General features: G+C 36.9%; 1 protein-coding gene and 1 pseudogene across 3 annotated transcripts in view; one reads left to right on the top strand and one right to left on the bottom strand.

Annotated features, from left to right (window-relative positions):
* Nucleotides 1-26367, top strand: part of GPC3 (glypican 3) — a 454889-nt gene that overhangs the window by 213200 nt on the left and 215322 nt on the right. For all 3 annotated transcript variants that reach the window (XM_032260236.1, XM_032260237.1, XM_032260238.1), the window contains exon 3: nt 22911-23605. In XM_032260236.1, the coding sequence (XP_032116127.1) occupies nt 22911-23605 (695 nt within the window). The remainder of the gene's footprint in view (nt 1-22910; nt 23606-26367) is intronic.
* Nucleotides 7354-8423, bottom strand: LOC116537988 (annotated as a pseudogene).

Raw genomic sequence — 26367 nt, 5'->3', positions numbered from 1 at the left:
GACCATTTTTCAAATGCTCATTTAAAATAAGCTGTCTTGAATGTAGCACTGTGACAAAGGATCCTTTTAGCAGAAAGCCACTTTAGATATCAGATTACTCCAAACATTATTTTAAAATAGTGCCCAGGCCTTTTAGTAATTCAGGTACTGTTTCCTTTGAACCCAGAAAATGTCAATGTACTGAGAGCAGACCTAAATGGGGCAGGCCTGGCCACAACTGGATTTACTTTTCCACAGGTGGATTGAGCCTTCATAGTATATATTGCTCCCTGTCCATCTGTCCGAATGGAGCTTCCTCTGATTCACTCCTTCTCCCCGTTACCTCCCAGATTTAAATATTAATTTGAGTGCGTGGCGGTGAGAGATGGGGGAGTTACGAGGAAAGACATATATTGTGAGGTATTGAGAGTGAAACTCCTAGAAGAAAATAGAAAAATAATCCTGCTACAAGGTGGATTCTGTCCTTGCTCTTCCCTTTTTATCTGGAATAGTCATTGCGAGGTAGTGACAAGGGCTGTCACAGGTTTGCTAAAGAGAGTTTTGAAATACCAGCTAGTGCTCGACTTACGACCACGGTCGGGACCGCAGACCGGTCGTAACACGATTTGGTCGTAAGTTGAATAGGCTATATGTACAGTTGAAATGGTGTACACGGAGATGGTAGTGCTGCCGGAAGCTGGTCCACACTGTCGTACGCCCAGCTGGGCAATGTTTGCGCTGCCAGACGCGGAGCAGTCGTGGCTAGCGATTGTGGTCGTAAAGTCGAATGGTCGTAAATTGCATAGGTGGTAAGTCGATCAATACCTGTAATAGGTTTGGGTCTTGTGCAAATAAAGACCCATAGTTTGTTAGGAGATTGGGGACAAATGGTGGCAAATGGACAAATGGCCCTGTCTCTGATCCTGTAAGTCACTGAGGTAGCAGTGGGTGACTTGCTTTCTGTTTCTAGCTTAGGACTTGGGACTTTCTAAGAGATTCTAATATTGCATATGAGCCTTGCTACAGGTGCTCAGACAACACAAAATAGAGAAACTGAACGAAGCATTTATACTTGTGGGAGTGGTTGTTTGTCTTTCTGACCATACCCTCTCTTCTTGCAGGTTAATTCTAGGATTATTTTCATTGCTGGCTCTCCATTTTTATAACTTCTTGTTAAACTGGTTTCCACATTTTGTTAAAATAATTGTGTTCAAGAATGTTCAGAAGGTCCAATTTCATTAGGTCACCTTGTCCTTAAACATTAACCTCACATGTGATTTTTTTTTTTTAAAGACAGGGTCTCACTCTGTCACTGAGGCTGGAATGCAAGGTGGGTACACTGCTTACTGCAGCCTCAACCTCCTGGGCTCAAACAATCCTCCTGGTCCAGCCTTCTGTGTAGCTGGGACCCCAGGCATGAGCCACCAAGCCTGGCTAATTTTTTGGTTTTTTGTAAAGACAGGGGTCTCACTATGATGTCCAGGCTAGTCTCAAACTCCTGGGCACAAGTGATCCTCCCGCCTTGGCCTCTCAAAGTGCTGGGATTACAGGCATGTGGCACTGTACCCAACTGTGATTTCATAGTACAATACATGCAGCTGTTATGGCTAGCTAAGTCACTGCTCTGTGCAGAAAGATTTCTTAAGCCAGGCACCCTGCATGTATGTCCTTCATATATTTGAATCTTAATAAATCTTGTCCCTTTTAAAAACAAATCCAGTTAAGCTTTTAATAGAAAAGATGTTCCTCTAACTCATTTCTTTGAATTTGCACTAGGCTGTTGGGCTCTTCAGATAGTTGCTGAAGTCTGTAACAATTGCTGTAGACCAGCACTAAGGTGGTAACCAAGCCTCAGAATTTAGCTGGTTTGGTGCAAATAGGTACCAAGTAATATTTTATTTAGGCCTACAGAGATTAGATTCCCTGCCTCCAAATCACGCTGGTATTATGGTATTTTTTCCAGTTCATTGAGGTGTAATTGACACACAAAAAGCTGTATATATTTAATGTGTGCAATTTGATGAATTTGGAGGTAAGTATATACCTGTGAAGCCTTCACCACAATCAGTACCATAAACATATCCATCTTCTCTAACAGTTTCATCCCATCCTCTTAATTTATTATTTTCTTTATGATGATAACACTTGACATAAGATTATGCGCTTGGTAAAATTTTAAATATATACAGTATCATCGACTGTCGGCACTATTCTGTATGATAAATCTCTAGGACTTCATCTTGTGTAACTGAAACTTTGTACCCATTGACTTACACCTCTCTGTTTTGTCCTCACCCCAGGCTCTGACAACCACCATTTCACTCTCTGCTTTGATGAGTCTGACTATTTAAGATTCTTTACATAAGTAGCATCATGTAGTATTGTTTCTAGCTTATTTCATTTAGCATAATGTTCTCCAAGTTTATCCATGTTTTTGCAATCAGCAGGAAGTTCTTCTTTTAAAAGGCTGAGTAATATTCCATTACGTGTACATGTGAGTGTGCGTGTTCATGTACATGTGCATATGCATGTGTGTGTAACATTTTCTTTGTCCATTCATCCATCAAGGGACACCTTAGGTTGTTATCTGTGTCTTGGCTATTATGAATAATACTGCAGTGAACATGGGAGTGCGGGTATCTCTTTTTCTACTGCCTCTCTCCATTCTAGGTATCAGTAGAACTGGCTCTTTATCCAAAAATTAAGGAGGGGAGAAGGGGGTATGGCGAGGTATGGAGGAGAGACGTAATAGGCAGTGTTCAGGTACATATATGTGTATACTCTAGTTTTGCATACATGACAATAATTTTCTTTTTAAACAAAGGCAATGTCAAAAAGAGATTGCAAACACCTGCTGGAAAAGGGAGAAACATTTTGCTTCATGAAAGGGTCCATGGAGTCAATCTTTACTCTCGAGTTCTTCCTGGAGGGTGAATTCTTTAGCTGCTTAATGCTCAGTAAATTGTGAAACCCTCCCCCCTGCATGTAGGCATTAGAGATTTTTGGAGGTACATCCAGAATTCATCAAAATCCTCAGCAATCAAATAATAATGATAAATCACATGGTTGCTTTAGTGCCTTGATGGCCTTGTAAGACAATTGGGGGAAACTGACTAACATGCCCAGCTACACCAGGAAGTTCATTTGAGCCACACGGCTGTTTTCCTACCAGCTGACTTATTTTGTCATGTTATAACCTTAATCACGGAGATTTACCCCTCCTGCCACCCTATTCTCTCACACAGACTCCCTAACACACATACACACAACTCAGTTCTAATGTGGAGGCAAACATCATTTTATAATGTTTATAGAATATGAGGGCAGTTGCCTGAAGGTGAAACATTCTTTCTTTTGGACAAGCTCAGGGGAAAGCTACGTGATTGAACTTTGCTTATGTGCCACCCCTGCCCACATGCCATTGAATTTGGCTGAAGTCCCTATGGTGGTGGTTACCTTCCTACTGAGTCTTTGCCTGCTTCTGGAGCCCACTGACTGCGCCTGAGCAGCCTTCTTCCCCTGACTTATTCATGCCAGGCTTCAAGAGTCCCCTGGCCTTCTTCTTCTCTATGTTTCATGTGTTGGAATACCCTGCAGAAAACTTGAGTCCTAAGAAACTGTCAAGATCTTGGCCCTTGAGCCTTGTTTCTGCCAGTAGCCCTTTGAACGAACTGTGGCTCAAGGGAGCGCCTGGCCTTTTTGCAAAGGCTAGCTTTCCAATTAAATAGCAGAGTTTTATGGTTAGAGTTGAGAGCTCTGAGATTTCATACCTGTGTCAACAATCCCTAGGAAATGCACAGTATTGACCTCTTTCACTTATTTTCTTATAATTTCCATTTCATCATGACTCTAAGGCAACGCAGGTAATGCATTTCTGGGGAATTATTGTTCTTGGTAAGTAGTTGGAATCATTCAGATTTTTGCATTGTTCATCACATCTTACCCAATTTGTAGAGTTTTTTTTTCTGAAATATTTGGTAGACCCAGTGTAGCCAAACAGCTGAGGTATTAAGTTTACTTAGAGTCAAACCAAAAGGAAAAGAAAAATAGACAAGCTACCTATAATCTGGTAGCATTGTTACATAGTGATATGGTAGGTAAACTCTGAATTCAAACTGCTTGTATTCAAATCTTGGCTGTTCTACTTACTGTCTGTGTAAGCTTTAAGTTACTTAACCTCTCTGTGCCTCAGTTTTCTTATCTGTAAAATGAAAACAATACTATACTCACTTCATAGGGTGTTTCTGATAATTACATGAATTAATTCACATAAAATGCTTGAAACCCTGCCTGGCAGATGGTAAATGCTCCAAGAATGCTAGTTCTTATTATACCTAAAGCTAATCTTGAAGTGCTCTGCAGTATTTGCCCTTGAAGAAGATGGACATTATGGGAAAAATATTGCACAAACAGGAGTTCTTTGTTTCATTGCTGCCACCATCCACTATGTAGCTATATGATTTGGAGCCAATCTTAGTTTCAGTTACCTCATCTGTGAAATTGGGATAATAATGTTTCCCTTAGCGACTGTTCAAACACATGCATGCATGAGTGCACATACGCACACACTCACATTCAGTGATACAGAAAGAGAATTAAGTTAAAACATAGATATTAAAAATCTGGAATGACATAAGAAATTTTGCAGATATGGTGATCTGTTGCCATGTATACTATGTATACTTAAACTATAAGAGAATCCCAGAACAAAACAGATTAATACTTTCATATCTGTATGGTATTTTATGCTTTTCAAATGAGATAGGCCATCTTGTATTTATCACAGCTGGCTATTGCAAGCCTTTAGGGCCTAGGGACATGTTGTTTGCATGTTTTATTCACAGTCTAGCAGATAGTGTGCATTCAGTAAATATTAAATGAAAAAATGTATCTTACACAAGTGCAATCAATCTAAAGAGACAGCAAAGTTGCCTCAAAAATGGTCTTTAAATAGTTTTTAGCAAGTGGTTAATGTTGCTGACTTTATATAATGTCAGGGACCTGTGATAATTTAGGTCCCAAACAAGATGAAATTTGTACTGGACACATCTTTAGAACCTTTGGGTCTTGGGATTGCTTATCTCAGATCTAGCTTATCAACAAGAGTAGGCAGTGAGTCTTAATGGCACTCTGTCTGTAAAGACTCAAAAGAAATTGTTACAGTGAGTGCTTAGTTAGTACTTGCTGAGTGTATGAATGCATAAGGCCTTGGGAGGGGGTGTGTGTATAAATGTTAAGCCAATCCAGATATGATACTTCTCGTTAGTGATGGAAAGCAGGGCTGGAATGCACCTTCCAATAACAATGGGAAAGAGGAGTCTGTTGCTTTTGTAATCACTGAAGCTTTGGCTGTAGTACACTTGCAGAAATAAAAAGTGCTATGGGAATCTTTAATAAGCTACAGATACAATGTTCTCAATAACAATGGTTGCATACACTACTGGCAACTGACCTTTCTTAGGATACTAATTTAGTATCTAAGTGGTTTAAGAGCGAAAGAGGAACATATAAGAGCAAGACTATGCAAAATGCACACATTAATTATCCTAACAATAACACAAAAGATCCTCCAGATGTTTCGCTCTTTCTTTTCAATAACCACAGATATATTGAAAAGAAACACAGTTTGTTTTAACTAAGTAAAGGCACTACCAGAATGTTTGCATTTAAGCCTTTAAGGGCAGCTATTCCTTCTTTATGATGCACAATCTTTCATTTAATACTTACTCAAAAGCCTATTTTTATTTTTCTAAGCTATTGTGTGTAATATTAAGTGCTTGACAGAAGAAACTCTTTAACCTTGATTTGTGGAAGTATGGTCATACACTATTAAAAAATTCACAAGTTGAGAAAACAGTAGCCAGATGTAGAATATATGTTAGTGATGTTTTTGGTCTGGCTAAGATATAATTCACTCTTTGCATGGCTGTCTGGAGTAATCCTTGTCCTCTCCTCATAAACTCTTTGGAGAATGACCTTTTTTAAAAAAAGAAAAGTTTTTTATTAAATAGAATGATTTGGTGAGTCCTGGGGGCCTTTTAACTACTCAGCATGTGGATTATTGGAAGAACTGTAGAACTTTACTTCTTTGGGTACCATTAGGCTTTCTTTTTTAAAGAATGAACTAAAAAAATCCAAGAATGTGATCCTGATACCCCTTTGTAGGTGTCATTTCTTAGCCATGAGAATGTTGAATAAGTAAGAAGATTTTCCAATCAACCAAGAATTAGCTGGTCCAAATGAAATCCTGGGAGACAGAGAAGAATGAAAATAAGACTAAGGATCATAACTTAGAAATAACTCATCGAGATGACCGCACAAACAATATTGGCCCACAAAATTCTCTTACAAGAACCAGAGTTATTCTTGGTGTGCCCACAGTAAAATGGGTTTCTAAGCCCCGGTGGCTTTTATAAGACAAAATGTTCTTAATGTTTTATCAATTTAAGAAACAAGTTTTCATGTGGTATACTCCTACACTGTTATGTTTAACTTCTTTCCTGGTTTTTCAAGGGTGTTTTTTTCCTGAATCCAGCGTGAAAACACATTCTGAGCCATGATGAAAGTAGTCTTATTACCACTTCCCTAATTTTAACATTGTTACATTTGACCCACATTTTTAAGACGTGGAAAAAGGTAAAAAGATGGAAGATTTTAGAAGAATCATATACATAGATTCAACCAAGGGCTTTTTTTTTTTTCAAATTTCAACTTTTATTTTAGATTCAGTGGATACACGTACAGGTTTGTTATATGGATATATTGTGTGATGCTGAGGTTTGGGGTATAATTGATCTCATCAGCTATGTAATGAGCATGGTACCCAATAATTAGTTCTTCAACCTCAACCCCTGTAGTTCCCAGTTTCTATTGTTGCCATTTTTATTTCCATGTGTACCCAATTTTTAGCTCCCACTTATAATTGAGAACATACGGTATTTGATTTTCTGTTCCTGCGTTAATTTGCTTAGGATAATGACCTCCAGTTGCATCCATATTGCTGCAAAGGAAATGATTTCATTCTTTTCTATGGCTGTGTAATATTCAATGGTGTATATGTGCGACATTTTCTTTATCCAATCCACCATTGATAGGCACCTAGGTTGGTTCCATGTCTTTGCTATTGTGAAGAGTGCTGTGATGAACATGTGAGTGCGTGTGTCTTTTGGTAGAATGTTTTATTTTCTTTTGGGTATATACCCAGTAATGATTACTGTGTTGAATGGTAGTTCAACTCTTAGTTTTTTGAGAAATCTCCAAACTGCTTTCCACAGTGTCTGAACTAATTTACATTCCCACCAATAGTGCATAGGCATTCCCTTTTGTCTGCATCCTCACCACATCTGTTGTTTCTTGACTTTTTTTTTTTTTTTTGAAATGGATGTTTATTTTCTGTCAACCTTATTTCCATGTTGCTTAAGAGCTGATACAAGAACAACTTAAGACCAACCAGTTGTTGCTCCTACCCATTCAGTGGCCTGAGCAGTGGGAGCTGCAGACCAGTCTTCTATGGCGGGCTGAGCTCTCCAGTCTTCAGTAGGGAACTGCTGGATAGGCACAGAGGGCACCTGCACACCTTCAGACCAGTCTGCAGCCTCAGGCTGAGGAGCAGTGAACTCAGGAGCCGGAGCAGTCCATTCGCCCTGAAACTTCTCCTTGGTCACAGCCTTTTCAGCAGCAGCCTGCTCTTCTTTTTCAATCTCTTCAGCATCTCTGTAGAAGTAGAGATCAGGCATGACCTCCCATGGGCGTTCACGGGAAATGGTACCACACATGTGCACAACTTCCCAGGTCAGCATCCACCACATCAAACCCACTGAGTTAGCTCCCTTGTTGTTGCATGGGATGGCAATGTCCACATATCACAGAGGAGAATCTGTGTAACGCAGAGCAATGGTGGGAGGGTTAAGATGCCTCTGTGAGAGGCTGGTGGTCAGTCCTGGGGTCGGTAACCACAAGAAGCTGTGGCTCCTGGAAGGCTGTCTGGATCTGGTTAGCGAAGGTTCCAGGAATGAAGTGGCCAGCAGTTGGAGTGGCTCCAGTGGCAGCAGCAAATTTCAGCATGGCCCTCTGGCCAGTATTCCTGGAGGATATGACACTGACATCAGCGGGGTTTTCAATGGCAACAATGGCACGAGCTGCCAACAGAAGCTTCTCCCAGGTCCTCTTCAGATTTAGGATGTAGATGCCACCATTTTTTTTTTTTTTATAGATGTACTGTTTCATTTGGAAGTCAAGGTTGGTGCCACCTAAGTGGGTTCCTGCTGCAAGGAACTTAAGGACATCCTCCTGTTTCATTTGCAGGAAATCAAGGGCTCCAGATGTTGGGAAAGTTTCCCCCTAAGTTAGGACAGGAATCAAGAACAAAGCTGTATGATCTCTCTGTGTGTAGTGCAGAAAGGCTGTTGTTTTTTGACTTTTTAATAATAGCCATTCTGACTGGTATGAGATGGTATTGCATTGAAGTTTTGATTTGCATTTATCTGATGATTAGTGATATGGAGCATTTTTTTTCATATGGTTGTTGGCTACTTTTATGTCTTCTTTCGAGGAGTATGTGATCATGTATTTTGCCCATGTTTTAATGGGGTTGTCTTTTGCTTGTTCAGATGTTTAAGGTCCTAATAGATTCTGGGTATTAGACCTTTGTCAATGCAGAGTTTGTGAATATTTTCTCCCACTCTGTAGGTTGCCTGTTTACTCCGCTGATAGTTTCTTTTGCTTTGCAGAAGCTCTTTAGTTTAATTAGGTCCCACTTGTCAATTTTTGTTTTTGTTGCAATGGCTTTTGAGGACTTACTCATAAATTCTTTCCCAAGGCCAGTGTTCAGAATGTCAACCAAGGGCTTTGACCACTACTAGGAAAGACAGTGTTGAACTGCTAATGAGTCCCTGACAAGGTGTTTGCCATTTATAAACATAAACATTTCTATAGTTGCTACTCATACTTGTGAAAAAATATTGTTGAAATGGTTTTTTTTCTTAAATTGATAGGTATAGCCCCTCTCTCTCCTTCTCCTTATTTATTTATCTACCTATTTGTTTGCATCCTTCTTTGTCCCCAGAGGAATTAAAAGTGCTAGCAATATGCATAATAAAAGTAAGATGCAATGCAACTGAAATACATAGGCAAATACACAGGCAAAGGGAAGAGTAAGATGAAGCCAGGTGTAAGGTTATGACACAAAGTGCATATGAAGTTTATTATACTTGATAGAAGCAGACTATAAATCTGGCCCTAAGCTTTCTAGTAATAAATGTGAAAAGGGAAAAATGATGAGTTACCCAAATTACAGACTCCAGAAGTTTAAACTACTTGTTCAAGAAAGCTAATGGTGGGTGAATGAAAAGAACTAGTTGGACCAATGAGGCAAAGAGTTGGTCAACTGTTGTAGACTCAAAAATGTTCTAGTAGTTAGAGATATTCACTTCTCATTTCTGAGGACCTATTGAGTTAATTATTTTAATTGTTCTCTCTGATTTGTAATAGCCTTTAGGGAATACCTGTATCTATCTCTCTGTCTATCAAATGATATACTTAATAGCCTGTGAAAAGCATATATTTCTTTCTTTCTTTCACTCATTTCTCTATTTTTCAATGATGTATGTTGTATTTAGAAGCCTAGTGTGTGAAATTTAAAAAGGAAGACTATATTTATTTACAGGCTGGTCATGGACCTGCACAAGTAAATTGCTTATATTTAATAGCAACTTATTTCTAAGCTTGGTCCATTCTAGTTAAATTAATGTCAAACATAAAATGCCAGAAAAATCTGACAGAAATTGGAGCAACACTTTTAGTGTCTTCTCTATTATTTAGTGTTTAAAATGTGAGGCTTTTCTTACAAGCTTAACTTGCAGTTTCTATGTGGCTGATTTCTAAAAAATCATTTAGTATTTAAAAATAACATTGAAATGTGTTACCTATTTGGGTGTTTTGGTCCATTAACCTTTTCCAGTGGTTTTTTCTATTAAAATTACATTGATGCCATATGGCATCTATTGTATGTGAAAACTCCCCAACTCATGAAAGAAATGGCAAAGCAGATTGAGGGAGAAAAAGAGGGAGTGATTTAATATTCTTCAGTGGTTCTAGTCACTAGTTCCATCAAGGGCTAATTTCCAAGGTCCAGTTATAATTTTTTTAATTTTTAAAAGATTAATAGACTATTGATTTGGAACAGTTTTGGATTTAAAGAAAAATCGAGCAGTTAGTCCAGAGTTTCTTTCCGTGTGCTCCCTCTTCCCTGCACAGGGCTTATTCTATTATTAACATTAATAGGATTAGTGTGGTACATTTGTTACAATTAATGAATCAATATTAATACATTATTATTAACTAAAGCCCATAAGTTTACATTAAGGTTTATTCTCTGTATTGCACAATTCTATAATTTCTTACAAATGCATAATGTCTCGTATGTTCCGTTAGAATCTCATACAGTATAGTTTCACCACCCTGAAATCCCATGCTTCACTTAATTCCCTATTCTCTACTCTCTGTTCTCAAATCCCTGACAACCATTGATCTTTTTAGTGTCTCTATAGTTTTGCCTTTTCCAGAATGTCATATGGCTGGAATCATACAGTATGTAGCCTTTCAGACTAGCTTCTTTCATTTAGCAATAGACATTTAAAATTCATTCATGTCTGTTGGTGTCTTAATCACTTATTTCTTTTTATTGCTGAATAGGATTCCAGTGTATAGATGTACCACAGCTTATTTATCCTATTGAAGGGCATGTTGCTTGCTTCCAGTTTTGGTGATTATAAATAAAACTGCTATAAATGCTAGGTTTTGTTGTAGACATGAGTTTTCCAATCAATTGTGTAACTACCAAGGGGTACAACTGCTGGATCACATGGTAAGAGTATGTTTACTTTGTAAGAAACTGCCAAACTGCTTTATAAACTAGCTGTACCATTTATATTAATATTCCCTCCAGCAATGCATAAGAGTGCCTGTTGCTCTGCCTCTTTGACATCATTTGGTCTTCTCAGTGCTATGAATTTTAGCCATTCTAATAGCTTTGTGATGGTATCTCATTGTTATTTTAATTTGCAGTTCCCTAATAACATATGATATTGAATGTCTTTTTCTAGTTTTTTTTTTTTTTTTTTTTTTTTTAATTGTCATCTGTGTATCTTCTTTGGTGAGAGGTCTGTTCAGGTCTTCTGCCCATTTTTTATTTTGGGTTATTTGTTTTCTTACTGTTGAATTGCAAGTGTTCTTTGTGTGTTTTAGAAATGAGTCCTTTATCAGATATGTGTTTTGCAAATATCTTCTCTTAGTCTATGGCTTGTCTTTTCATTTTCTTGACATATGCTTTATTCTTCATTCTCTTAACATTGCAAAATGCATGTTTTTCTGCTTAGCATCTGATAAGTCTGACTAATCAATTTTCAACTTCATGGATTATGCTTTTACTGTTATATCTAAAAAGTGATTGCTAAACAACAGGTCAGTCACCAAGAACTTCTCCCACTTTATATTCTATAAATTTTATAGTTTTGGATTTTATACTTATGTCTATGATACATTTGACTTAATTATTTTATATATATTTATATATATATATATATATAATTGCACTGTAGGTTCCGGGGTACATGTGCAAAACATGCAGAAAGGTGAAAAGTCTGTATCTAGATTCATTTTTTGCACATGGATTTTTAGTTGTCTCAGTACTATTTGTTGCAAAGATTATTCTTTCTCCATTGAATTGTCTCTGCTCTTTTGTCAAAGATCAGTTGATTATTATATTTGTGTGGGTCTATTTCTGGGCTCTGTATTTTGTTCCATTGATCTGTTTTTCAATTATTTCACCAATACCAGGCTGTCTTGATTACTGTACTGTGATGGGAATTCTTGAATTCAGGTTATGCCAGTCCTCCAACTTTGTTCTTTTTCAGTGCTGCTGTTACAGCTATTCTGAGTCTTTTGTCATTCCATATAAACCTTAGTATTGATGTCCACAAAATAACTTGCAGGGATTCATTGAATTTACAGATCATTTTGGAAATAATTGAAAACTTAATAATATTGAGTCTTTATATCCATGAACATGGAGTATCTCTCCATGTATTAAAATATTTTTTATTTCTTTTACCAGAGTTTTGTAGTTTTCCCAATCTGTATACCTTTCATTGTCTCATGGAATTAGCTAGTACTTTGAGTATAATGTTGAATAGGATTGCTGAAACAGAGATATTCTTGCCTTGTTCCTGATCCTAAGGAAAAAGCATGCAGTTTTTTATAGTGTGAAGCATCACACAATAAAAATTAAGCATGATGCTAGCTATAAAAATTTTGTGGACGTTCTTTATCAAGTGAAGAAAGTTATCCTCTGTTCCTAGTTTGCTGAGAGCTTTTATCATGAATGATGTAGGATATTGGCAGGAAAAACAGCAAATGTTTTTCCCACATTTATTGATATATTCATATGATTTTTCTTATTTAGGCTGTTGATTTGATGGATTACATTAGCTGAATTTTTTCCCTAGTTTTCTTTATTTTTTATTTTATTTTAAGTTTCAGGGTACATGTGCAGGATGTGTAGATTTGTTATGTAAGGTAAACGTGTGCCATGGTGATTTTCTGCACCTAGCAACCCATCACCTAACCTAGGTATTAAGCCCAGCATATATTAACTATTTTTCCTGATGCTCTCCCTCCCTCCTCCCCTCAACAGGCACCAGTGTGTGTTGTTTCCCCTCATATGTCCATGTGTTTTCATTGTTCAGTTCCCACTTATAAGTGAGAACATGCGGTGTTTGGTTTCTGCATTAATTTACTGAGGATAACAGCTTCCAGTTCCATTCATTTCGCTGCAAAGGACATGATGTTCTTCCTTCTTACGGCTGCATATGTACCACATTTTCTTTATGCAGTCTATCGCTGATGGCCATTTGGGTGATGTCTTTGCTCTTGCAAATAGTGCTGCAATGAACACATGAGTGCATGTATCTTTGTAATAGAATGATTTATATTCCTTTGGGTGTATACCAAGTAATAGCATTGCAGGGTCAAATAGTATTTCTGCCTCTAGGTCTTTGAGGAAGCATCACACTGTCTTCCACAATGGTGAACTAATTTTCATTCCCACCAACAGTGTAGATGCCTTCCTATTTCTCTACAGCCTCACCAGCAACTGTTGTTTCTTGACTTTTTAATAATCACCATTCTGACTGGTGTGAGATGATATCTCATTGTGGTTTTGATTTGCATTTCTCTAATGATCGGTGATGCTGGGCTGTTTTTCATATGTTTATTGGCTGCATAAAAGTGTGCAAAAGACATGAACAGACACTTCTCAAAAGAAGTACACATACATCAGGGAATACTATGCAGCCAAAAAAAGGAACAAGATCATGTCCTTTGCACATTTTGCACAAGATTATCTTCTCAAAAGAAGTTTCTATTCATGTCCTTTGCACACATTTTAATGGGGTTGTTTTTTCCCAGATTTGTTGGCTGCATAAAGTGTGCAAAGGACATGAACTGACACTTGTTAAGAGAAACCCACTTTTAAATGATTTTTTAATTGTAAAGTTGTTTAAGTGCCTCACGGATTCTTGATATCAGACCTTTGTCAGATAGATTGCAAAAAAAATTTCCCATTCTGTGTGTTGCCCGTTTGCTCTGATGATAATTTCTTTTGCTGTGAAGAAGCTCTTTAGTTACATTACTTTAATTAGATCCCATTTGTCAATTTTTGCTTTTGTTGCAACTGCTTTTGATGTTTTTGTCATGAAATTTTTGCCCATGTCTATGTTCTGAATATAAGTGCCTAGATTTTCTTCTAGGGTTTTTATATATTTGTATTTTACATTTAAGTCTTTAATCCATCTTTAAATTTATTTAAAAATGCATGTACAAAAATTACCTCATTTGTGTAAGGAAGGGGTCCAGTTTCAATTTTCTGCATATGGCTAGCCAGTTCTTCCAGCACCACTTATTAAATAGTGACTCATTTCGGCATTGCTTGTTTTTGTCAGGTTTGTTGAAGATCACATAGTTGTATATGTGTGGTCTTATTTCCAACTTCTCTATTCTGTTCCATTCATCTATGTGTCTGTTTTTGTACCAGTACCATGCTGTTTTGGTTACTGTAGCCTTGTAGTATAGTTTGAGGTAAGGTAGCATGATGCCTCCAGCTTTGTTCTTTTTGCTTAGGATTGTCTTGGCTACACAGACTCTTTTTTTGGTTCCATATGAATTTTAAAATAATTAACTGACTTTTGAATGTCAAACCAGCCTTGCATATCTGATTTATTCCAGAAATGCACTGGTCATGATGTATAATTCTTTTTATATATTGTTGGGTTTGATTTGCTAATATTTATAATGGAATTTTGCATTTATGTTCATGAGACATGTTAGTCTTTAACTTTCCTTTCTTGTAATAGTTTTACCTGGCTTTGATATTAGGGTAATGCTGGCCTCATAAAATGAGTTAAGGAGTGTTAACTCTGCTTCTATTTTCCAGAAGAGATTGTAGACAGTTAGTATCCTTTCTTCTTTAAATGTTTGGTACAATTCACCAGTGAGCCCATTTGGGCTGGGTCCTTTTAATTTTTTTTAAGATTATTAATTATTCATTCAATTTACTTAATAGATATAGGCCAATTAATATTATGTATTTTTCCTTCTGTAATTTTTAGTAGCTTGTGTCTTTCTGGAAGTTGGTCCATTTCATATATCTTATAAAGTTCATGGGGATAGAGTTGATCATAACATTTGCACATTATCCTTTTAGTATCCATTGACTCAGTAATGATAATTCTTCTTTTATTTCTTATACTAGTAAATTATGTCGATCTTTTTTCCTTGGTTAGCCTGGATAGATATTGTTTTATTTTATTCTTATTTTTAGAAAACCAGCTTTCAATTTTGTTAGATTTTTCTATTGATTTTCTGTTTTCAGTTTAATTGTTTTTTTTTCTATAATTTTTACGTGTTTTCTTATGCTCACTTTAGGTTTATAGTGCTCTCCTTTCTCTAGTTTCCTTTAATGGAATCTTACATTAGTCATTTCAGATATTTCTCCTTTTCTAATACATGCATTCAGTGCTATAAATTTCTCTTTAAGCACTGCTTTGGCTGTATCCCACAATTATTTATAAGTTGTACTGTCATTTTTATGTAGTTAGAAATACTTTAAATTTCTCTTGAGACTACTTATTTGTCTCATATGTTATGTAGAAGTGTGTTTTTTAACTTGTAAGAGATTGAAAATTATCTTGTTATCTTTCTGTTATTGATATGTAATTTGATTCCTTGTAGCTTGATAACATTCTTTGTATGGTTTTTATGCTTTAAAATTTATTAGTGAATGTTCCATGTGAGCTTGAGAAGAATGTGTATTCCGCTGTTGACAAATGAAGTATTCTTTAAATGTCATTTAGATCCAGTTGACAGATGGTATTATTCAAACTTATCCTCACTAATTTTCTGCCTGATGGATTTGTTAGTTACTGATAGAGGAATATTGAGGTTTGCAATGATAATAGTGGATTTGTACACTATAATGGTGGATTTGTATATTTCTCCTTGCAGTTATATTAATTTTGGCCTCATATTTTGATGCTCTGTTATTAGGTGCATACACATTAAGGATTGTCATGTTTTGTTTTGTTTTTGGAAAACTGACCTCTTTATCATTAAGTAATGGCCCTCTTTAGCTCTCATAATTTTCCTTCTTCTAAAGTGTGCTTAGTCTGAAATATATTTGGCTACTGAAATATATTCTAAAGTGTGCTTAGTCTGAAATATATTTGGCTACTGAAATATATTTGGCTACTCTAGCATTTTTTAAAATTAGTGTTAGTGTTGATGTCTCTCACCATCACTTTTTTTGTGTCTTTATATTTAAGATGTGTTTCCTGTAGACAACATAAAGTTGAGTCTTGTTTTTATATCCATTCTGACAGTCCCTATCTTTTAATTTGTGTAATGTTTTTCTTTTTTTCTTTTACTTTAAATTCCAGGATACAAGTGCAGAATGTGTAGGTTTGTTACACAAGTATATGTGTGCCATATATGTGGTTGGCTGCATCTGTAAACCTGTCATCTGGGTTTTAAGCCCTGCATCAATTAGCTATTTGTCCTAATATTTGTATTTAGACTATTCACATTTAAAGTGACAATTGATGTAGTTGGATTAACATCTACCATGTTTATAACTGCTTTCTATTCATTGCGCTTGTTCTTAACTGAATATTTTGTACGATTTCATTTTTTAATCTCTCTTAGCATATTAATTATACTTATTTTTTTAAAAAAATTGATAGTTGCTTTAATGTTTGTAATACACATTAACAACTATTCTAAGTCTACTTTAATAACACTGTATTGCTTCACCGATATTGTACCTTATAACAGAGTATTCCCAGTTCCCCTCCCCAGCACCTCATCCTTTGTAGCATTGCTGTCATTCATTTCATTTATTCATATGCAATAATTACAAATACATTGTTGCAATTATTACTTTGACCAAACACCTATCTATTAGATCAATTAAGACAAAGAAAATATTTCATTTTAACTTCATTTATTCCTTCCCTAACACTCTTTCTTTATGTTGATACAATTTCTTGACTTGTGTGATTTTCGTGAAAAACATTTTTTAAATTGTTTGTATTGTTTGTGACGGAGTCTCACTCTGTTGCCCAGGCTGGAGTACAGTGCCATAATATCGGCTTACTGCAGGCCTTCGCCTTCTGGGTTCAAGTGATTCTCCTGCCTCAGCTTTCCTAGTAGCTGAGATTACAGGCACACACCACCACACCTGGCTAATTTTTTGTATTTTTAGTAGAGACAAGGTTTCACCATGTTAGCCAGGCTGGTCTCAAACTCCTGACCTCAGGCAATCCACCCATCTCAGCCTCCCAAAGTGATGGAATTGCAGACAGGAGCCACCATGCCTGGCCAGAAAAACTTTCTTTTAACACTTCTTGCAAAGCAGGTCTACTGGGGACAAATTTCCTCCATTTTTGTTTGAGAAAGCTTTTATTTCTCCTTCACATATGAAAGTTAAATTTGCTGGATAGAAAATTCTAAATTGGTGGCATTTTCTTTCAACATGCTAAGTATTTCACTTTACTCTTTTTGCTTGGATTATTTCTGTTGAGATATTTGATATAATTCTTATCCTTATTCCTTTGTAAGCAAGGTGGGTTTTTCTCTCTGGATTCTTTTGAAAACTTTCTTTTTGTATTTTTCTTTCTACAGATTGAATATGGTATGCCTGAGAATAGATATTTTGATATTTATCTTATTTGTTATTCTCTGAGCTTCCTAAACCTGTGGATGGTGTACATCATGAACTTTGGAAAGTTTTTTTTTCACTATATTTTCAAATATGTCTTCTGCTCCATTCTTTCTTTCTGGAATTGCAATTAAACATATTTTATACCTTTTGAATTTTTCTCAAAGCTTTTGGATATTCTCTTCATTTTTTATTTTTTAGATATGAGGTTTTGCTATGTTGCCCAGACTGGTCTTGAACTCCTGACCTCAAAAGACCCTCGGGTCTCAGACTCCCAAAGTAATGGGATTATAGGCATGAGTGAGCCACTGTGGCTTGGTGGATATTCTTTTCTGTTTTTCTTTTCTTTTTTTTTCATTCTTTTTCCCTCTCCTCATTTCAGTTTGGGAGGTTTCTATTGACATGTCTGCAAACTCACTGATTGTTTTGTTTGTGTCTGGTATTCTGATGAGCCCAAGAAAGGCATGCTTTATTTCCTGTTTTAATGCTTTTGATTTCTAGCATTTTTTGAAATTTCTTAGAGTTTCCATCTTTGTTTTTAATTTATCCATCTTACGGCATGTTCTTGATTCCATTAGTACCCTTATATTTATCATAGTTATTGTAAATTCTCTCTTTGGTAATTCTGAAATCTGTGCCATATCTGAATGTGGTTATGATAATTGCTTTGTCTCGCCAAAGGTTTTTGTTTTGTTTTGTTTTTTACAAAAAGGTGAGGTTTTTTTTTGATCTTTTAGTATGGTTTGTAGTAGTTGTTTGTCAGAAACAGGGCATAATATATTGAGTAATAGAAATTTGAAGTAATTAGACTTTTAATGTGAAATTTTATGTTAACCTGGCTAGTAGGTAAGCTATTTATTGTTTTCTGTAGGTATAGATGCCAGAGACTTTAGTTTCCTCTATTACCCTTGTTTTACTTTATCTCACCTATTGTTTTGGTGTTTCCCTAAAAGCTCCTTCTTAAATAGGTCTGTGTCTTGCTTCCCTCTCAGTTGTAATGTGCTGTTATCATATTTTAGATCTAATGATGTGGTGGTAAGGTGTAGGGGGAGTGGAAGTTGACTGTAATCTTATGATGAATCTCAGTATATTACTGGGCGTAAGTCTTTGGGCTGTGATCTTCAGAAGTTTATCTTAGCTTAGTTTGTTTCTTTCTCCCCTTAGGTATGACAGGGAAATTAGAGGGGGCTGAAGTTCTCTATTACTTTTAATGACAAAAACTGCAGTCGTTTTTGCACCAACCTAATAATTGCCTTTCCTCCAAGTATATCAGGCTTTGGTAAAGTTGTGTTCCCCTGGGAGATTTGGCATTTTTTTTTTAAATGGAGAATGCTCCTGATGTATTTCAAAATTACTACTTTTTGTCTTTCTCTGCCCGAAAAACAAAGATATTTTTCTTGCATCTTTGCTGTGAGAACTTTGTGTGGTTTTTGGATATAAAACCCATAGAAATGTGGGTATCCATAAGTCTGGGGCCCCCGGAGTTTATAAGTCTAGAGCTAGTCCACATTCAGCCTCTAGCAATTTGTTAAAATTATCTAAATATTCCTATGAGTTTGTGGCTTCAGCGGCTTCTGCTCTGGGCAAATTAATCTCAGATGTGATTCTCTGTATTTGCATGTCTCCTCAGATTTCAGGGTTGCAGTTTGCCCTGACCTCAACTCTCAGATGAGTCTGAGAAGAATCATTGATTCTGTTTCTTTGGCTATTTTCTTATTGTTGAGGATGGGCACAACAACTTCTAGGCTTTTTACATGTTAGAGCTGAAGCAGAAGTCTCTCAGCATCCAGTCTTCAAATCTGAAGCACATTTTGGAATTACCAAGTGCTTTGGTTAGAATGACTTAGCATTTAACTAGAGGTATTATCTTCTTTGAGTCACATAACCTCTCGGAGCCTGTTTCCTTGCCAGTAAAATAAAAATAATTACAAACACATATGGTTATGTTAAAGTTGAATGAGAAGACAGGTATGACCAATTTTACCACAGATCCTGGCATGTACCTTGCAGGTACTTCATAAATATTGCTTTTCTTTTTTCCGTTAAGGTACGTAAGCTTGAAAACAAGGACCATTGTTATTCTAACCCATTGTGAGGCATTTATACCAGGAACATAAAAAAGCTCTTAAGTATTTCCCTTTCTTACAGTGCTGGAAAAACTGCCTTGGAAAAAAAATAACCTGCTTCTATAAGGACTGCCTTATCCTAAAGGACTTGAAAGAGATTCCATGGTTCATTTATTCCTCTCTTCTTCCAAGCACAAATATACTCTCCTTTTTTTTTTAATACCCAGATTACTACTGAAAAGTCCAATAAAAACACATTTCTTCCTGTCTGTGTCTGAATACAGGAACATCAGTATCAAATACTAAGGACAGTCATTTTGCTACAGTGATAGGCTATATGTCCTAGGGGGTAGTAGAAGTTATTGAACCATTTAAAGGGAGGTAATAGCCTGATTGTACACTTCACTATCAAACCACATCTGGAGAATTGTATCCCTTTTTGAACATCATAATTTAAGGAGGACATTGACAACACTAGAGCATGTCCAAAGGGTGGTGACCAGAATGATAGTGGGGACATCTAGAAATCTAGAAACATTGCTATATTAGGACTGTATTAACCCAAATTTATTAAATCTATTTGTCTGCACCATTTATTTTTCTTTATGTTGTAAACAATTAGAATATTTTCTATTAAATGCCAAAATGTTCATGATAGCTCTGATTTTACATTGATTGTTCAAATTTTTCCTGGATATAACGCTTGATTTCTTCCCAGGAAGGAGGCAGAGGAAAACCTCCCCTAGTCGAAGTTTACATTATTATCTGACAAAAAAAATCAATGAGCTGAATGTCTTTGCAGTAATTCTAGCCCTTGACTTCATTTCATGAGACCTCAAGTTTCCAAGAAAAACTGAGCATCACTTTTCAAGTAGTGTTGGTTTCTATAAGTCTCCCAGGAGTCTGTAGTTGAGCAGTTATGATTTAGTTTGTTGTCCTGTGATACAGAAGTAAGTGGGTTGGGCAAAGCCCAAAAATGTGCTAAGTGAATTCTAAGCTGTAGAAGTTGGAGCAGGGAGTACATATGAGCTTGAGGTTCAAAGTAAACCCATAGCCCTTTCCCTTGCAATATGCATTGTGATTATTCTTTCTGCAGAAGAGTTCATGATCTCTTATAATTTTCTTTTTCTATCGATTTAGGAGTGCTAGTAACAGAAACTTTAAAGAAAAAGGTTATGACAGTACTGTCTATGGAATCTCACTGTTATACATCTTGTACATTAGAGAATGAATGCACTATACTTGAGATAAAACTCGCCTTGTATAGAATTCATTTTAGGGTTGCTTCGATGATTGAGATCTACAGGAGTGGCATATCCACAGCAGTCTTTTCCCTTCTCTTCATTCTGCACAAAGGCAAAGGTGAAAGTGTGACTCTGCCTTGTTGGCCTTTGGGTTGCAATTTCTTCTAGTACGTTTCCATTTGAAGATGAGAAGCCAATGGGAAAATAATGAGTTTAAAATAGAAGTTTACTTTCTGCCAAAATTTTTGAGACTATGTGTATTGGTTGTAAGTCGGAGGGCAGCAAGAGTGTAACTGTTATGGAAGACAATAGTTTGTGTTGATTGCTTCTACTTTCCTGTGTGACCACTGGAAAAATGCTTTAACTCTACTGAGCCTCTATTTTGTCATCTATAAAATGAGAGCTGTAATACAAAACTTAAAAGATTGTTGTAAAAAGTAGATACTATAATATACTTGAGAATGTTTTGTAAACTCTAAACCATATAGCTTGTCAATATTTCTAAGACAAGGATGGTCTATCGTTTATCTTCATCTACCCAGCACTTGCGTACCTCAAGCAGCTAGCACAGAGCCTGATATATAACAAGTGATTGCTAGCTGAAATTAAAATTATTGAATAGTTTCAAATCTCCAAATTTCTGATGATTTTAATGAATTTATTGACTGGTCTTCTGTATTGGGTTCATACAGCTTTTATAAAACAAAAATTGAGACTAAAGTAGCATGTTGAGTTTGGAGAGTTGTTATAAGATAGAGCAACTTTCTAGGAATTGCTTAATGTTCTCAACAAACAAACAAACAAAACAAATGAACATTCGATAACTTATGGATAGGCAGATTTTTTTCCCCAGGGACACACAGCTGTAAAGTAGAAGTAATCAATGCAAACTAGTGTCCCTCAGGGAATGTTACACTCTCCCTGCCTTCAGAGCTGCAGCCAACACACATATACTCAAAAACCTTTGTAGGAATTAAGTTCTGTCTTAAACTCATTATTTTCTCAAGCGGGCTTGGAGGCCCAATAGAATTGCACTGGCAATTATTCAACATTGCTGGGCATGTCATAAGCCCAAGGGAAGAATCTAAGGAGTATGTTCTACCCTGGGAGGGATGTGAGGCAGATGGTGGTAGCACAACCTAGAGCGTACTTCTGCCACAGATGACTGAAATGTTGGACTAAGAGATCCCAAGAAACTGTTGGAATATGGTCTCTCTGGTAGTCTAAAAGTGGTAATAATTTGATTTTTCAAGGCTCATGAACTGGTATCATTTGGAGTGCATCTGTCATGGACCTTTGCACTTTCGAAGGAAATGAAAGGAAGGCCTAAGTTAATTTCAAGTGTCTCAGGAAACTTGGCTATTTTTGTTTGTTTTTAAACTCTGTCTTATTTCTTCAAAAACCTATTGTGGTTGTTTTTCCTTCCCTCATATCAATGTAGAACTCTGATTATTTGAAATAATTTGGTTCTGGGATGTTTCAGTTTGGAGAAATGAGATGGTGACATTACTGCTTTCTCTTTCAAACCAATGACACTGATTGGGCTTTATGCCAAGGAGTTGGGGCAGCAGATGTAATCATGAATTTGTGGTCTCTGTAGAGCAGATAAGGCTTCCAAGCCATGTGGAAGCTGAACTTAGCAAGGAAGCTTAGTAGTTATCCTTCCAGATGTTCAGCTTGCAAATGCTAGAGGTGTTATTTTCAATACCAAATGATAGATAAGTACATGGATTGTTTTTCCACCCAGATACAAATGCCTTGGATAAATTCCATTTCCAGGTCTGGCAATCTGTCAGAAAGCTCCCTTTAAAGTTATCAGGAGAAAATCTACCAAAACGATTAAATTCGTGATAGCTTTTATTCTTGGCTAGGAACTTGCCTCCCTTCCAGGGCTAAACAGGCTTAAACTATTATGTGAGTTTATACAATATATGGTTTGTTGTCAAATATTTATCTCTGTCTAAAAATGAAATGTCCTAAAATACAATTTTTAACTGAATAGATCAATGTGAGAAAAAGAGAAATAACTTCTCATTTAGCCAATTTTTAATCAATATTTTCATGAAAGGCTGAAATGTTTACCGAATCTTGGCTTTTGTCATTTGAAATATAATTTGTGTGTTTAAGAATTTATGTGCACATCAGAATCTGGACTTCATGTTCAGAAAGGAAAATTGATTTATAGGTGCAAACGACTGCAAGAGTAGAGGCAATACCAGAAATGAATAAAAGTCAATTATTTAAGGCAAATGGGACCTTAATCACCACAGCAATAGAGAAGTCTCAAATTTATTAATACCCTGGTTTTTCATGTTTTAATTTGTACACATTTTTATGTCTCTTTTTTTACAGAGGCCTTTGAAATTGTTGTCCGCCATGCCAAGAATTACACCAATGCCATGTTCAAGAACAACTACCCAAGCCTGACTCCACAAGCTTTTGAGTTTGTGGGTGAATTTTTCACAGATGTCTCTCTCTACATTTTGGGTTCTGACATCAATGTGGATGACATGGTCAATGAATTGTTTGACAGCCTATTTCCAGTCATCTATACCCAGCTAATGAACCCAGGCCTGCCTGATTCGGCCTTGGACATAAATGAGTGCCTCCGAGGAGCAAGACGTGACCTGAAAGTATTTGGGAATTTCCCCAAGCTTATTATGACCCAGGTTTCCAAGTCACTGCAAGTCACTAGGATCTTCCTTCAGGCTCTAAATCTTGGAATTGAAGTGATCAACACAACCGATCACCTGAAGTTCAGTAAGGACTGTGGCCGAATGCTCACCAGAATGTGGTACTGCTCTTACTGCCAGGGACTGATGATGGTTAAACCTTGTGGTGGTTACTGCAATGTGGTCATGCAAGGCTGTATGGCAGGTGTGGTGGAGATTGACAAGTACTGGAGAGAATACATTCTGTCTCTTGAAGAACTTGTGAATGGCATGTACAGAATCTATGACATGGAAAACATACTGCTTGGTCTCTTCTCAACAATCCACGATTCCATCCAATATGTCCAGAAGAATGCAGGAAAGCTGACTACCACTGTGAGTACCAGTCTATAGTTTTCAGAGCATTTGAGCCTTATTGGGGTGAGGTGGTCGGTAGCAGGCGCTGATGGAGAGAAATGAGAACAAAATTGGAAGGGGGGGAAGGGATGACAATGGACTGAATGACCTCACAGAGTTAGGCAGCATATTAAGATCACAGAGTATGGAATCGTAAAACCTGGCTCCACCCACTTCCTTACTGTGGGATGTTGGGAAGTCATTTTATCTCCATTAGTTCATTTTTCTGATTCATGAAATAGAAATAAAAAGAATATCTTCTTCATAGGGAACGATGTTAGATGCAGCACTTAGCATGTGTCTGGTATGTGATAGCTTCAATAGATGTTGGCTATTATTAGCATTATTGTCAGTTATCATAGTCCTCATTATTGATATGCAATAGATGACAAGCCTATGAAGTGGGAGCTCTTATCTTCATTTTATAAATGAGGAAACTGAAGCGTAGTGAAATTGCTCCTTGCCCAAGAGTACCCACCTATAGTTAGTGGAAGAGCCATGCTTCAGAAATTGACCAGGTCTCTCTTTAATTTGGTTATCTCCAGTTTTTCTGATTCTGATTTCCTCTTGGTGTTTTCAATCATGTATATCATATTAGCATTTTGAGTGGTGACTTTAAACACAAAAGATCCAGCTAGAGTTCACTAACTAAACCTCACAAGCACATAAGCAAGGCAAACATCCATGTTCTCCAATGGTTTTGTTTATAGCCTTGATTATATCAGCCTAAGCCTGATGAAATTCCTGATGGAGGAAGGGAAGGTCTGTGAGTGAGGCAGTAGTTTGCTTGTTTTCAGTCAGATATTGTTAGTAATGGAACCACGGGAGATACCAACATCCAACGTATAGCAGAACATGTAGCCAAGAGCTACCAGTCAGTTCCCCTAAGGTAATATCTGATTCCTGAATGCTGCCAGCTTTGTAGGAGGAGGTGGCAGAATAGTATATTACACTACTATTGTTGAGCTTCCACTACACCTCAAGTGCTATGCTGGCCAGTTTACATATTATTATTTCACAGTAACCCATGAAATCAGTCCTAATAAACTTAGAAGCTGGGTTTTGTTTTGTTTTGTTTTTCTGTTTTAGAAATATTCTATTTCTGCTAATTACTTTTTATGGATACACAATAGATGTACATATTTTCAAGGGACATGTGGTAGTTTAATACATTCATATAATTTGTAAAGGTCAAATCAATATAATTGGGATATCCATCGCCTAAATATTTGTCTTTATGCTAGAAACATTCAAATTCTTCTTTTCTAGCTACTTTGAAATATACACAGCTGGGTGCTGTGGCTTATGCATGTAATCCCAACACTTTGGGAGGCCGAGGCAGGAGGATCGTTTGAGGATGGGAGTTCAAGACCAGTCTGGACAACACAAAGACCCCATTTCTACAAAAAAAATACAAAAAATAGCCAGGCATGGTGCCATGCTACTGGGGTGACTGAAGTGGGAGGATCACTTGGGTTCGGGAGATCAATGCTGCAGTGAGCCATGATCACGCCACTGTACCCCAGCCTGGGTGAAAGAGTGAGACCCTGTCTCAAAAAACAAAAGAGAGAGAGAGAAAGAAATGTATGATAGATTACTATACACTATAGTCACCCTACTGGTCTATCAAACACTAAGTCTTATTTCTTCCTCAAAGCTAGTTAAGTTGGAGGAGCTGGGATTCAAACCCAGACTTGGTTCACTTAGTTGACCCACACCCTTAGCATCTATACAGTGCAACTGCTGTGCCCTCTGAACTGTTGCTTATCCAAAATGTGGAGGGTGGGTTAGGCTATTTCAGTTTGTCTTTAAACTTTAATTGGTTTCTTTGGTGAATTAAACTAGGAAGGAAGACAAAAATGATGTAGCCCTCAACATGGCTACTTATGGAGTTGCTGTAATTGCCCCATTCACAATGTTAGTCATTTAAAACACATTTCCTGTAAAAATATTTTATAGTAAAATGAACAAAAATGTCCTATCTAATTACGGTGTTCTTCAGTGGCTAATTATTCCCTTGACTGCTTCACAATTTGAGGCCAGATTCTGGGGCCTTCTGCAAAAGTAAATTTTACAAAACTAGAAAAAGTAAATGCATTCATATGCTCATTCACCTAATACTGATTGAGGGCCCACTGTGTGTAACAAGCAAAGAAAGCATGTCAGGGGCATAGAAATGCTTTCAGTAAGAGGAAAATAAAGAGACAACATTAAAGACAGGGTGTAGGAGTATTTAAAGGTTGCCTCTGATATTGGTCATGTCACAGCAACACAATTGATCTTGAAAAAAAGTATCTTCCTGTGGTATATTTATTTATTTATTTATTTACTTATTTATTTTTGAGACGGAGTCTCACTCTGTCGCCTGGGCTGGAGTACAGTGGCTCAATCTCGGCTCACTGCAACCTCCGCCTCCCAATTCTAAGCGATTCTCCTCCCTCAGCCTCCAGAGAAGCTGGGACTATAGGCACATGCCACCATGCCTGACTAATTTTGCATTTTTGATGGACACAGAATTTCACCACATTGGCCAGGCTGGTCTCGAACTTCTGACCTCAGGTGATCCACCCACCTAGGCCTCCCAAAGTTCTGGGATTATAGGCATGAGCCACTGCGCCTGGCCATGTGATGCTTTTAAACACATGAAAAAATAAGGCGAGGCGCTTGTAAAGAATTAAGTGCACTGTTTTGATCAGGCACTAGACATGAAGGTTCATTTAGGAAACATTTATTAAACATCT

This window comes from Sapajus apella, unplaced genomic scaffold (assembly GCF_009761245.1).
Source record: "Sapajus apella isolate SASKATOON/1434 unplaced genomic scaffold, GSC_monkey_1.0 scaffold115, whole genome shotgun sequence".
NCBI lineage: Eukaryota > Metazoa > Chordata > Mammalia > Primates > Cebidae > Sapajus > Sapajus apella.
The sequence above is the reverse complement of the archived record's forward strand: the minus strand, read 5'-3'. Positions and strand labels throughout refer to the sequence as shown.